Genomic DNA, 14,993 nt, shown 5'->3' with positions numbered 1-14,993 from the left:
ACTAGATTTCCAAAAAGCCTTTGAGAAAGTGCCGCACACGAGGCTTTTGCAAAAGATAAAGACGCATGGCGTTACGGTTGAAATGTTAACATGGATAGAGGATTGGTTGATTAACAGGAAATGAAGAGCGGGGATGAATGAGTGCTTTTCTGGTTAGTAATCAGTAAATAGTGGTGTGCATCGGATCAGTGTTGGGACTGCAATTATTCACAATTTGCATACATGATTTGGAGTTATAGTCCACATGTAGTGTGTCAAAATTTGATATGACACTAAGATGAGTGGCAGAGCAAAGTGTGCAGAAGACTGTGAAACTTTGCAGAGGAAAGCTTGCAAGTAAAATTAATGTCATTTACAAACGTGCAAAGACTGTAACAAACACTACATTGGACAAACAGGCAGAAAACTAGCCACCAGGATACATGAACACCAACTAGCCACAAAATGACATGACCCGATCTCACTAGTATCCTTATATACAGATAAGGAAGGACGCCATTTCGATGGAGAGGAATTTCTTTAGTGTGTACAAGACAATTTCTGATTCAGTATGTGGATGTACCTACCAAACAAGGTGCAAAACTTGACCGACTCTTGGGAAATAAGGCAGGGTAGGTGACTGAGGTGACAGTGGGGAGCACTTTGGGACCAGTGACCATAGTTCTATTAGATTAAAATAGTGATGGAAAAGGATAGACCAGATCTAAAAGTTGAAGTTCTAAACTGGAGAAAGGCCAATTTTGACAGTATTAGGCAACAGCTTTCGAAAGCTGATTGGAGGTAGATGTTCGCAGGTAAAGGAACGGCTGGAAAATGGGAAGCCTTCAGAAATGAGACAACAAGAATCCAGAGAAAGTATATTCCTGTTAGGGTGAAAGGGAAGGCTGGTAGGTATAGGGAATGCTGGATGACTAAAGAAATTGAGGGTTTGGTTAAGAAAAAGAAGGAAGCATATGTCAGGTAGAGACCAGATAGATCGAGTAAATCCTTAGAGTATAAAGAAAGTAGAAGTATACTTAAGAGGGCAAATCAGGGAACATGAGGTAGCTTTGGCAAATAGAATTAAGGAGAATCCAAAGGGTTTTTACAAATATATGAAGGACAAAAGGGTAACTAGGGAGAGAATAGGGCCCCTCAAAGATCAGCAAAGCGGCCTTTGTATGGAGCCACAGAAAATGGGGGAGATACTAAATGAGTATTTTGTATATCTGTTTACTGTGGAAAAGGATATGGAAGATATAGAATGTAGGGAAATAGATGGTGACATCTTGCAAATTGTTCATATTACCGAGGAGGAAGTGCTGGATGTCTTGAAACGGTTAAAAGTGGATAAATCCCCAGGACCTGACCAGGTGTACTTGAGAACTCTGTGGGTAGCTGGAGAAGTGATTGCTGGGCCTCTTGCTGATATATTTGTATCATTGATAGTCACAGGTGAGGTGCCGGAAGACTGGAGGTTGGCAAACATAGTGCCACTGTTTAAGAAAGGGGGTAAGGACAAGCCAGGGAATTATTGACCAGTGAGCCTGACCACGGTGGTGGGCAAGTTATTGGAGGGAATCCTGAGGGACAGGATGTACATGTATTTGGAAAGGCAAGGACTGATTCGGGATAGTCAACATGGCTTTATGCATGGGAAATCATGTCTCTCAAACTTGACTGAGATATTTGAAGAAGTAACAAAGAAGATGGATGAGGGCAGAGCTGTAGATGTGATCTATATGGACTTCAGTAAGGCGATCGACAAGGTTCCCCATGGCAGACTGATTAGCAAGGTTAGATCTCATGGAATACAGGGAGAACTAGCCATTTGGATACAGAAGGTAGAAGACAGAGGGTGGTGGTGGAGGGTTGTTTTTCAGACTGGAGGCCTGTGACCAGTGGAGTGCCATAAGGATTGATGCTGGGTCCTCTACGTTTTAGTCATTTACATAAATGATTTGGACTCGAGCATAAGAGATACAGTTAGTAAGTTTGCAGATGGTACCAAAATTGGAGGCGTAGTGGACAGCGAAGAAGGTTACCTCAGACTATAACAGGATCTTGACCAGATGGGCCAATGGGCTGGGAAGTGGCAGATGGAATTTAATTCTGATGAATGTGAGGTGCTGCATTTTGGGAAAGCAAATCTTAGCAGGACTTATACACTTAATGGTAAGGTCTTAGGTAGTGTTGCTGAACAAAGAGATCTCGGAGTGCAGGTTCATAGCTCCTTGAAAGTGGAGTGGCAGGTAGATAGGATAGTGAAGAAGGTATTTGGTATGCTTTCCTTTATTGGTCAGTGTATTGAATACAGGAGTTGGGAGGTCATGTTGCGGCTGTCCAGGACATTGGTTAGGCCACTGTTGGAATATTGAATGCAATTCTGGTCTCCTTCCTATCGGAAAGATGTTGTAAGTCTTTTCTGAACACTTTCAAGTTTCACAAGGATGTTGCTAGGGTTGGAGGATCTGAGCTACAGGGACAGGCTGAATAGGCTGGGGCTGTTTTCCCTGGAGCGTCGGAGGCTGGAGATGGTGGTGTTCCCATGAATTTACAAATTTTCTGGTGGTTCACATTGAGAGTTTCTAAGATGCTGTCAGTGGACGTTTGGCTGTGCTGTGTCTTGTAGATGATGCACACTGCTGCCACTGGGTGTAATGGATAGGGTGGCAACCAACTGGGCTTTTTATCCTAGATATTAAAAAACTTTGTGTGTTAGAGCTGCACTTAGCTAGGACAAGTGGGGATAATTCCATTAATTTGCTCCTTAATGTCCTTCTGTTTTTGTGGCAGTTTACTGAGGGCTTTTAACCATCAATATGTAAAGTTCACTGAGAGTTTGTCTCGCAATGTTACTTCAATAAAATCAATGAATGTATTAAAATATTTTAATGATATGAGTAAACCTGCAGTCTATTATTTATTACATCTGCTGAGTCAGATATTGTTTAGTATTTAATGTACAAATTAATCTGAGACGGAATATCCCAAGGCCTTGTTCATTGTAGCTGGTGACTTCAACCAGGCCAACCTCAAGAACGTGCTACCAGAATATCATCATCCTGTCTCCTGTTCCAGTAGAGGCCCAAACCCCTTGACCATTGCTACAGAACCATTGGATGCCTAGGTTGGCCACCAGCAGTTTGGTAAATCGGACCACAAGGTTATGCTCCTCCTCCCAGTTAACAAGCAGAAACTGAAACATGATCCAGTGCAGAAAAGATATCAGATAAGCGCCTACATGCCTGTGTTTAGAGTCAGTGGACTGGTCCATACTCAAGAGCACAGTGGCCAACCCAAACAAATGACTTCAATAAGGGCGTAGAGGACTGCATGCTAAGATGTTAGTTGGAGTGTTCCCCAACTCAGAAACCATGGATTAACTGGAAGATTAACTGCTAAAGTCCAGGTCTGAGGCATTCAAATTGGGTGACCTGATGAAGGGCTTATGCTCGAAACGTCGAATTCTCTATTCCTGAGATGCTGCCTAACCTGCTGTGCTTTGACCAGCAACACATTTGCAGCTGTGATCTCCAGCATCTGCAGACCTCATTTTTTATTCAAATTGGGTGACCCTGACCTATACAGGAAATCTAGGTACGACCTTTGCAAAGCCATCATGCACACCGAGATAGTACCACATGAATGCACATCAAGGCTTACAAGATACAACAGGCTACAAAATGAAGTCCAGTAGAATCGCTGACAACAATGCATTCCTCCCTGATGAGCTCAATGCATTCTATGCTTGTTTTGAGCAGAAGGTCAGTGAAATGATGTCACCTGCTCCGACAGCCTGGGGTGTACCTGTACCGGTAGTCACCGCTGCAGGTATCAGATTGGCTGCCTTGAGTGTGAACCCATGGAAAGCAACTGGCCTGAGTGGAGTCCCCAGCCGTGCACTCTGATCCAGTGCGGTCTGGCTAGCGAGGGTATTTGCAGACATCTTTTTAACCTCCTTATTATGATGTGAGATTCCCCCCCCTGCTTCGAGAAGACCACTATCACTTGGTGCCAAAGTAAAATCAGGAATTGTGCCTTAATGCCTACTGCCCATTGGCTCTGACATCCATCATTTTTATGAAGTTCAGAGAGTCGAGGTTCAAGAGGTTAACAATGGCACGCATCAACTCCAGCCTTCCAGATTGTCTGATCTTCTACAACTTGCCTCACATCACAATAGGTCTGCGGCAGAAGCCATCTCCATGGCCCTCCATTGATCTCTGAAACATCTGAATAACAAGGATGCTTACATCAGACTCCTACAGCTCCGCCTTCACAATCATAATTCTAAAGCAACTCATCTTTAAAATCTGGGATTCCAGAACTCTGCTCCCCATTCTGCACTTGGATCCTCGACTTCTTGACACCACAGAATGCAGTCAGTAGGATAGGCGACATCTCCTCTACAACAGTTCTTCACACTAGTGCCCTGCAAAGCTCTGTACTCAGCCTCTTACTTTACTCCTTAGAAATTTCCAACTGTTTGGCCAGATTCAACTCCATTTACGAGTTTGCTGATGACTCCACTGTAGTGGATTGGATCTCTAACAATGATGGGACTGACTACAGGAAAGAGATTGCTTAGTGGCATGATATAAAGACAGTGGTCTCTCCTTTTAAAACCTCAAGAGCTGTGAATGCTGTAAATGAGTAACAAAAACAGAAATTGCTGGAAAAGGTCAGCAGGTCTGGCAGCAACAGCAGACAGAAATCAGTTAAACATTTTGGGTCGAGTGACCTGTCCTCTGATAACAGTGGGGAAGAAGCCGTTGGTATGTATTTTCAATCTTTCGTATCCATTACCTGATGGAGGAAGATGGAAGAGTTTTTAACTGGGGTAGGAGGGGTCTTTGATTTGGCTGCTATCTCAAGGCAGTGGGAAGTGCAGATGGAGCTGGTCATCAACATCAGTGGAGAACATACCCCTGTCTGTATCAGTGGTGCTGAGGTGGAGATGGTAGAGTCCTTCAATTTCCGAGGTGTAAATATCACCAGCAATCTGTCCTGGTTCATCATGTCGGCGCTACAGTCAAACAATGCACACCAACACCTTTACTACCTCAGAAGGCTAAGAAAATTCAGTACGTCCGCAATGACACTGAACAATTTTTATAGATTCACCGTATAGAAAGCATCATTTCACATGGAACTGCACAGCGAGCCACCACAAGACATTAGAGTAATGAGTGCATCACAGTCCATCACGAAAATCAGCCTTTATTCCATTGACTCCATCTGCACTTCCCACTGCCTTGGGAGAGCAGCCAACATCATCAAAGACCCTTCCTACCCCAGTTAAAGACTCTTGCACCCTCCTCCATCAGGTAATAGATGAGAAAGAATGAAAATGCATACCAACGGCTGCTTCCCCACGGTTAGCAGGGGACGGGCCACTTGACCCAAAATGTTTAACTGATTTCTATCTGCAGATGCTGCCAGACCTGCTGACCTTTTCCAGCAATTTCTGTTTTTGTGACTGATTTACAGTATCCACAGTTCTCGTGACTTTTATTTGTTACATGTACTGATGCAGAGCAAATAACTCATTCTTGAGGCAAGGCCCAGTGTGGGACTGCTGGCCTGAGAAAAACTGTAATGCTGACCTTTTGAACTTGAGTTCTTCTTTTTATCTAATTTATATCTAAGTATCTCTGTAGCTAAAATGGTGACTTTGCACATTTTTCTCATTGTGTTCATATATCCCTGTACTTGAGTACATGTGATGATTAAACCTACTTCTAATTCAAATCAAGCCAAATTCTAGCATCAAAAATTGAATTACAGTGTACTCACATGTACTTGTCTTCCTTAGAAAATATAAGAATATTATGAAGGGGTTAAATGGTCTTTTCGATATCAATGCCTTATCATGGAGATGTTTGTGAAGTGTGTCGTGAGCCTCGCTGCCTCCCAAATAGCTGCACTTGGATTTAGCGGCCTTGATCAGGGAGGTCACAGAAAAATATCCAGCCACAGTTCCTGCTTTTGATAAGTCTCTCTCGTGCACACTCCTTGAAAATCTATCTGCATACATTGAGTGACGATGCAATCTTTCTCAATAAAAACAATTGCTGGAGAAGCTGAGGCAGTCTGGCAGCATCTGTGAAGATCTTATTTGGAGATGCCGGTGTTGGACTGGGGTGTACAAAGTTAAAAATCTCTCAACACCAGGTTATAGCCCAACAGGTTTAATTGGAAGCACACTAGCTTTGGGAGCAATGCTCCTTCAGGTGATTGTGCAATCACCTGATGAAGGAGCGTCGCTCCGAAAGCTAGTGTGCTTCCAATTAAACCTGTTGGGCTATAACCTGGTGTTGTGATTTTTAACTCTGTGAAGATAAACAGAGTTAATGTTTTGAGTAGGATATGACCCTTCGGAGTTCATGGTGCAGGCTTGTTGAATTTTGTGAACACTTTGTTTCTGTTTCAGATTTCCACAATCAGCAGAACTTTAATTTCTGAAGGAATGGCTTTGAATAATGAATAGATGGGCAGGAGGCTGGAATATCACAGCAAACCAGGCAGCATCAGGAAATGGTGAAGTTGACATTATGGGTGTGACCCTTTTTTCAGGACTGGGGGTTGGTGTCGGGGGAGCTGCAGATAAAAGGTGTGGCGAGGGCAGGGTGGTGAAGTGGGGATAAATGAAAACAGGTATGACCTCGTTGGTGCAAGGGAGGGATGAATCCAGTTGGTGGCAGGGAGGAGTGGAAGGGATGGCGATGGGCTGGGAAGGGAGGCGGAATAAATGAATATCGTGTGAAGGAATACTTTGTAACTTTGTAACCATCCTGAGAAACGCATTGTGTTGAATTCAATGAAGGCCTAACAGCTTGCTTTTAGTACTGGACTGGTCTGTGGAGATCTATCCCAGCAAGGATTCTGGGTAATCCATGGAGGACAGGAGAAATTTCTGGCTGTAACAGCTGCTCCTTTTTTTTTGAGGCATTTTTAAGTATTGGAGGTGATTACCTTGAATTCCAAGAGGAGCAATTACTGTTCCAATGTCTTGCAACTTTGGAGAAAGAAAAGTCAAAACAATGGCACTTTTTAAAAGGGATAAGGTCAGACAATAGGCACCACGTGGTCTGTGCAGGAGAGAGACAGAGAGAGAAAGAAACTTACACTGCTTATACAGCAGAGGACCCAGAACTGATCCCTGCAGAACTCCACTTGTAACTGGGCTCCAGGCTGAATATTTACCATCTGCAACCACTCTCTGACTTCGGCCAGTTAACCAGTTCTCTATCCAACTGGCCAAACATCCCATTATACCATGCCTCCTGACTTTCTGCATAAGCCTACCATGGGAACCTTCTCAAATGCCTTAGTAAAATCCATGTGCACTACATCTATTGCTCTACCCTCATCCACACGCTTGGTCACCTTCTGAAAGAATTCAATAAGACTTGTAAGGCAAGACCTACCCTTCACAATTCGGTGCTAGCTGACCCTAATCAAGCAGTGTCTTTCCAGATACTCAAATCCTATCCCTCAGTACCCTTTCCATTACTTTGTCTACCACCGAAGTAAGACTAACTGGCCTGTAATTCCCGGGGTTATCCCTATTCCCTTTTGTGAACAGGGGCACAACATTTGCCACTCTCCAGTCCCCTGGCACCACCCCAATTGACAGTGAAGATGGAAAGATCCTTGCTAATGGTTCTGTAATTTCCTCTCTTGCTTCCCACATAATACTAGGATATATCCCGTCAGGTCTGGGGGACTTGTCTATCCTCAAGTTTTTCAAAATGCCCAACACATCTTCCTTCCTAACAATTATCTCCTCTAGCTTACCAGTCCATAAGTGTTAAGTTAACCTCAAACAGTGTTTTGTAGAGGAATAAGATGGTGCTATCTTCTTGATCTGTAGATTGGAAAAAGCAAAATTGGCCTTTTGTCGAGTGATATGCTCTTGTCAGATGTGGGAGTTTAGGGAGAGTTTGTGTTACTGAAGATTATATGTGCAATAAATGCTGTTGGTTGTGAATCCAGATTGTCTCTGTCACTCCAACTGATCCATTCAATGAGGAGTTTACAAGAGCAATGGGGTGTGATGGATGGCAGTTATTGGAAGGGAGAAAAGTTGCAGGTACAGTCACATAGATGGATTAACTCCAAGAAAGGTAAAATAGGCAGGGGTAGGATAGGATTCTTTTGTGGCTATCCCCATTTAAAAAAACCTATGCTGTTTTGGAAAATGTAGGGGGTGATGGATTCTCGGGGTGGCGGATTCTGAGGACAGTGAGGCGCCAACAGCCAAGTTTCTGGTTTCAAGACAGGCTCTAATGTAAAGAGGGATACATCAGGTTCCAATTGATAATTGTATTCGGGAACTGTCCAGTCAGAGGCACAGACAGATGTTTCTGTAGTCAGCAGCGAAAAATCAATGGTATGCTGCCCCCCTGATGCCCGGATCAAGGAAATCTCAGTGAGGGTGCAGAATGTTCTCAAGGGGGGAGGGAACAGCAGGAGGTCATTGTACACATTGGAACCAACAACAAGAAGAGAAAAGGATGAGATTCTGAAGGGAGAATATTGAAAGTTAGGCTGAAATTTAAAAAGGAAACCCTTGAGGGTAGGAATAGGAGGATAGAGCAGATGAATGTGTGGCTGAGGAGCTGGTGTATGGGAGAAGGATTCATATTTTTGAATCATTGGAATCTCTTCAGGGATAGAAGTCCTGTACAAGAAGGACAGATTGCACTCGAATTAAAAGGGGACGAATGCTGGCAGGGAGATTGCTCGAGCTGCTCAGGAGAATTTCAACTAGTAAGGTGGGGAGATAGTGGTTAGTCTGAGCCTGGTATAGTTGAGAACAGAAGTGAGTCAAACGGGCAGGCAGGGACAAAGTAGGACTGATAAATTAAACTGCATTTTATTTCAATGCGAGAGGCCTAACTGGGAAGGCAGATGAACTCAGGGCATTGTTAGGAACATGGTACTGGGACATCATAGCAAATACAGAAACATGGCTCAGGGATGGACATGACTGGCAGCTGTATGTTCCAGGATACAAATCCTACAGGAAGGACAGAAAGGGAGGCAAGAGAGGGAGTGGGGGGGGTGGGGGTTGGGGTGAGTGGTGTTTTTGATAAGGGATACTGTACTGAGGGAGGATATTCCTGGGAATGCATCCAGGGAAGTTATTTGGGTGGAACTGAGAAATAACAAAAGGATGATAACCTTATTGGGATTGTATTATAGACTCCCTAATCGTCAGCGGGAAATTGAGACAAATTTGTAAAGCGATTTCCATTATCTGTAAGAATAATAGGGTGGTTATGATAGGGGGTTTTAGCTTTCTAAACATAGACTGGCACTACCATAGTGTTGGCTTTAGATTGAGAGTGTGCACAAGAAAATTTTCTGATTCAGTATGTGTACCTACTAGAGAAGGTGCAAAACTTGACCTACTCTTGGGAAATAAGGCAGGGCAGGTGATTGAGGTGACAGTGGGGAGCACTTTGGGGCCAGCGACCATAATTCCATTAGCTTTAAAATAGTGATGGAAAAGGAGAGACCAGATCTAAAAGTTGAAGTTCTAAATTGGAGGAAGGCCAATTTTGATGTTATTGGGCAAGAATTTTCAAAAGCTGATTGGAGGCAGATGTTTGCAGCTAAAAGGATGGCTGGAAAATGGGAAGCCTTCAGAAATGAAATAACAAGAATCCAGAGAAAGTATATTCCTGTTAGGATGAAAGGAAAGGCTGGTAGGTATAGGGAATGCTGGATGACTAGAGAAAATTGAGGTTTTGGTTCAGAAAAACAAGAAAACTTATGTCAGGTACAGACAGGAGAGATTGAGTGAATCCTTAGAAGAGTATAAAGGCAGTAGAAGCATACTTTTCATACTTTTAGACTAGATTACTTAGTGTGGAAACTGGCCCTTCTTGGGCGGCACGGTGGCACAGTGGTTAGCACTGCTGTCTCACAGCGCCAGAGACCCGAGTTCAATTCCTGCCTCAGGCGACTGAACTGTGTGGAGTTTGCACTTTCTCCCCGTGTCTGCCTGGGTTTCCTCCGGGTGCTCCGGTTTCCTCCCACAGGCCAAAGATGTGCAGGTCAGGTGAATTGGCCATGCTAAATTGCCCGTAGTGTTAGGTAAGGGATAAATGTAGGGGTATGGGTGGGTTGCGCTTTGGCGGGTCAGTGTGGACTTGTTGGGCTGAAGGGCCTGTTTCCACACTGTAAGTAATCTAATCTAAGAGGGAAATCAGGAGGGCAAAAATGGGACATGAGATAGAGATTTAACAAGTATAGTTAAGGAGAATCCAAAGGGATTTTACAAATACAGGGAGAGAAAAGGGCCCCTCAAAGATCAGCAAGGTGGCCTTTGTGTGGAGCTGCAGGAGCTGGGGCAGATACTAAATGCTTATTTTATGTTTCCATGCTGTACATCTCTATGACTCTCTGACTTGTGGCATCAGTAGCTAGTTATACCTTATCTTGACACAGTTCATCGTTTAGAATAAAAAAAAAAGCTGTGTGGTAGTATAGAATTTGTCTTTTCAGTAATGCATACTTCACTGTAAAATATAAGTCTATATAAACAAAATATTTTTTCCAGCATTTTCTATTGTTGTTTTTTATTGATTTGGTATTCTTTTCATCTGTGTTCTTAATTGACTAGCCTTTGAGTTAACTGAGCAAGTAGAAAATTTGGTGGTCCTTTGTCATTGTAATATTTCTGTCAGTATGGGAGCAATAGCTTTTATTGATTCTAGCCTTAGTACAAATGACTTGGAACCCAAATATTTGAACCACGAAAAATGTAACCCTTGGAAGTGTTGAAGTTTAACAATTCAAAAGAATGCCTCAATTGAAACTTTGCCAAGGACATATTTAACTAACTCATTTGTTCTTTATTTATGATGTGGAGGTGCCTGTGTCGGACTGGGTGGACAAAGTTAAAAATCACATTACACTAGATTATAGTTCAACAGGTTTATTTGGAAGTCCAAGTTTTTGGAATGCTGCTCCTTCATCAGGTAGTTAGTGGGACAGCATCATAGAATTTATAGTAAAAGATTAAAGTGTCAAATGATGTGATGTATTGAACAAACCAAGATTGCTGCTAAGTCTTTAATCACTTAGAATGCGTTTATGGTTGCAGGTTTTGATTCATTAGTATGTAAATCTCAGAACTTCTTTCAAATCACAGTCCTGAGATAACTTAAGGTTTTGTCAGTATAAAAAAAGGGTGACATCTCAGCTCAGACAATGCATTAAAAGTGGGAGGTTAGAGTGAGTCTGTATTCCAACCTTGAGTCCGAATGGTTCTGTTTCCAAAATCGGAATTGATAAAATGTCACATAGGCTGATTGCCTATTTAGATCTAAAATCTGGATTTAGGCTGTTGTCAGGAGCAACCATGAAAGCATGCTTTTGCTAAATATAAAATGACTTCTTAATGCTAGTAACATAAAATAACAACAAAATAGCTTCGAGGAGCAAACTAACAATTGTGTTTAAAATGGCATCTAACTCTGCTGAAAACTGCATTCCTGAACTAATTGAAAGATTAACAAACAATGCCCTGTTCGTAATATGAATTAACTATGTAAGATATGACATTATTCAAGTATCCTAATTGACCTTGGAAACCAGGTGTCCTGGTGATAAAGAAGGGCAAAATAAGTCAGTTCCCAGGTAATATCATTGGCTTAATTTTATGTCTATTTGTCATATCATTTCATTTTATTGGATTAATTTGACAATTAAGCCTGTTCTGTTTGTTAAGAAACCTATGAAAGTTGTCTGTGTTTTAAGATTGTGCACAGCTTTTCCAGAGTACACAGCAGAGTTAACCTCTGTGTTGCTTGATAACCTATGTTCAGCATAATAAATTGTTAAAACTTGCTAAAAGCGATCGAGCTACTTGTGTTTGTTTGACCAGTCGCGGAACCAAGAGGCCCCTTTCTGGGGTCCAGGTCTTCATCTACGGATTGTGTGCATTTCGAACAAAATATATGCAAGTACAAATCTGCAAATTTGCCCCTGAGACTTTGTGGGAGAGAAGGAGAGAGCGGGTGTGTGTCTGAGACAGAACATGTGTATGAGAGAGGGTCTGCATGAGTGTAATCATGTTAGTGTGCACGTGTATAGTGTAGTGGGTTCATCAGTAGTGTGACATGAACCTCGGATTCCAGCTGAGGCCATCCACCTGGGTACCTACCTTAGTTATCAGCCTCTGCTTAGCAATTCTGTGTTTTGTATCCCCAAGTCTGCTTTGGAGGACAGTGACCTGAAGATCCGAGGCTGAATGTCATCGACAGTGGAAGTGTTCCCCGACTTGCAGGGAACATCCCTGTCTGGCGATTGTTGTGCTGTGTCTATTCATCTGTTGTTGAAGCGTCAATGTTGGCATACAGACAGACAGACTCTAACCTTATCACTTTTTTTTATAAAACCTTAAGTTATCTCTGGAATGTGACTTGAAAGAAGTTCTGGGATTTACATATTAATGAATCAAATCCTGCCTGCCTGTTCTAAATGATTAAGGACCGAACAGCAATCTAGGTTTGTTTGAAACATCGCATCAGTTGTATGACACTTTATAATAAAAGATCAAATTCTGTGTCCTGTGATCCTGTCCCATGAGCTACCTGATGAAGGAGCAGCGCTCCAAAAGCTTGTACTTTCAAATAAACCTGTTGGACTCTCACGTGGTGTTGGGATTTTTAACTTTGTTTCTTATTTGGGTATTATCATTCCACAACAAACAATTTGTTCATAGCTGCATGCTTTCTCACCTGAAACTAAGTTTTGTTCCAGAAGATTTCTCTGTCTAAATTGACAACTTGGTCAGTGCGCTATGAGGGATATTTATTTTGTTGTTGATTTTGTGAGCAGCGTCACAACTGATCCACATCGATGTGTCAATGTACCAACAAGAACGTTTCTTCAATAACTCAACTCACTGGGACAATTCAATCATTCAAGGCAAAAGGTCCCAGCTTCATTTCCCAATGAATAGATTTACCTTCGGTGTAAGAAGTCTTCAGTGCCCCCAAGCCAGGAGAGAAAATTGACAGGAGTTCTTATCTTGACCCATAAACCTCTCCATTTCTTTGCCTCTTCCCAAGAAACTCCTGGTAACCTGTGCTTAACACATTCTTTTTTATTCACTTGCGGGACCTGGGTGTCACTGGCTGGCTAGCATTTATTGCCTGCCCTTTGACCTTGACCTTGAAGATCGTGATGAGTAGCTATCTCGAACCACTTTCTTCTATATGGGCTGTAGGGTAGAAACAATATTTAGAATGTCAATTTTTTTTCTGATCGTGCTCCCTTCAGATTTTAAAATGCTAGAGGCACTATGTAAAACATTAATTGTTGTTATGTAGGTGGATGCTTGTTGAAGTCATATATAGGCTGGTTTAGCTCAGTTGTGATGATCACTCTGCTTTGCTAGCTTGTCAAAGCTCACTGTGATGGCATGTGTCAAAAGTTGCAATTTCAAACAAAGCATTTGTCGTGCATCCTTGCCAACAGCTGAGTCTTGTCTTAGCAGGAATGAAGGGTGAAATTATTAGAAGTAAAGACAAGAATAAAGCTGATTTTGAACTTACCTGAATTTTAGCTTAGTCTAAGGCCTTGTTCTGCAGTATTGACAGTCTCCCTTGTAATAGAGGTAAAGCAACTCATCACTTTTGAGGTCAAATCAAATGTCACGCATTTGAGTCATAAAGGGAAATTGGCCAGAGTCTAATTGAGTGGTAGCAACAAAGCTCCATACTTTTGTGATCTGCACAGTGTTATTACAAGGCTCCAACTAAAGTGATTTGATTTACAGATCAATCAATCATCACATTTACAGTAAATTGGTTTGGCGATCTCGACTTCTGGTCCCAGTGGATCACTAATTCTCAATAACTGTTGTTGATTCTGTGAAGTGCAGGCTCTGAAGCTGTTCTGATGTGTTAGCAGTGCTTCTGTTCTTTGGGAAATTCTGTTTTACTCCAGTCTTGCATGGTATTCCTGCTTATGTAAATTCTTTCAAAACTTGAAGTTATTCAGTAGTAATTCAGCTGACGATGAATCCTTTTGTTGTGTCGCTAGGGTCGCTGTTAGCTGATCTTAGGCTGGACAGGTCTCCCGGTCCCCGAAGTAGGGTGTGGACATCTGGCCAGGTTTACTGGTTCTGTTTGATGTTCTGCTTCCTCTGCATTTGACAATGCTTATGCTGCAATAAGGGTGAGAATGAATCTGATTCATCTGTGATTTATCCATGTGACCACTCTTAGTGTGGTTCGCACATGACAAGTGCGAGGTTCTGAAATTGTACCTCAAAAGTCTGAGCCAACGAAAGAGTTACCAATGACACATGATCATCACAGTTTTAGAGGACAATGTCATTGATTTTGCAATTTACATAACAGCACAGGATGTAGTGTCGTCTGGAATATCAAGTGTTATCAGTGCCTTGCAGTACTGTTTATGGTCTGCAGATCTGAAACATCCGGCATGATCTTGGCCAGTTCGAACAGGATGTACTCAAATAGTACATAAGGGCAACATTCTAAGTGTTGCATACTTGAACACTCTATTTGGATATCTATCCACTGTTATAACTCTGGCATTGCTGTTGTTGCAGGGAAAGAGAACACTCTGGTGGATGACATTGCTCGTGTTCTGTCAAGCTATTCCGAACTGGTAGAATGAATCTACGGGTGTTGTTTGGATTTGTGCTTTTAGCCCTTCAGTCATCTGGTTTTCACATGGCTATTGCACAGAATGCAGGTGAGTTCACACTGAAGTTGGATACTCTGTTTAATGTTGTTCTGGTTCGTGTTGTAACACTTCCTTCTATTTAATAAAACGTGGCTGATGTTTTGCTCTCATTGTATTCTTAGCTAGGTGCTGCAGTTTTCCAGGTCAATAATATTAAAGAGACCACTTTTTCTTTCTTTATTTCTGTGACCCACCAGTGTTTCATTTATAATTCACCACTGAAAGCAATTAGGAAGACAAGCGGTGTAAGAAATTTACTGTAAGAAACTTGA

General features: G+C 42.2%; 1 protein-coding gene across 6 annotated transcripts in view; it reads left to right on the top strand.

The window, feature by feature from the left end:
- lifra (LIF receptor subunit alpha a) overlaps nucleotides 1–14,993 on the top strand; it is a 183,980-nt gene that overhangs the window by 88,692 nt on the left and 80,295 nt on the right. For all 6 annotated transcript variants that reach the window (XM_060834282.1, XM_060834299.1, XM_060834318.1 and 3 more), the window contains exon 2: nucleotides 14,585–14,730. In XM_060834282.1, coding sequence (XP_060690265.1) covers nucleotides 14,649–14,730 — 82 coding nt within the window. In that variant the 5' untranslated portion in view covers nucleotides 14,585–14,648. The remainder of the gene's footprint in view (nucleotides 1–14,584; nucleotides 14,731–14,993) is intronic.

Source organism: Hemiscyllium ocellatum, chromosome 2 (genome assembly GCF_020745735.1).
Source record: "Hemiscyllium ocellatum isolate sHemOce1 chromosome 2, sHemOce1.pat.X.cur, whole genome shotgun sequence".
In the NCBI taxonomy this organism is placed as follows: domain Eukaryota; kingdom Metazoa; phylum Chordata; class Chondrichthyes; order Orectolobiformes; family Hemiscylliidae; genus Hemiscyllium; species Hemiscyllium ocellatum.
The sequence above is the reverse complement of the archived record's forward strand: the minus strand, read 5'-3'. Positions and strand labels throughout refer to the sequence as shown.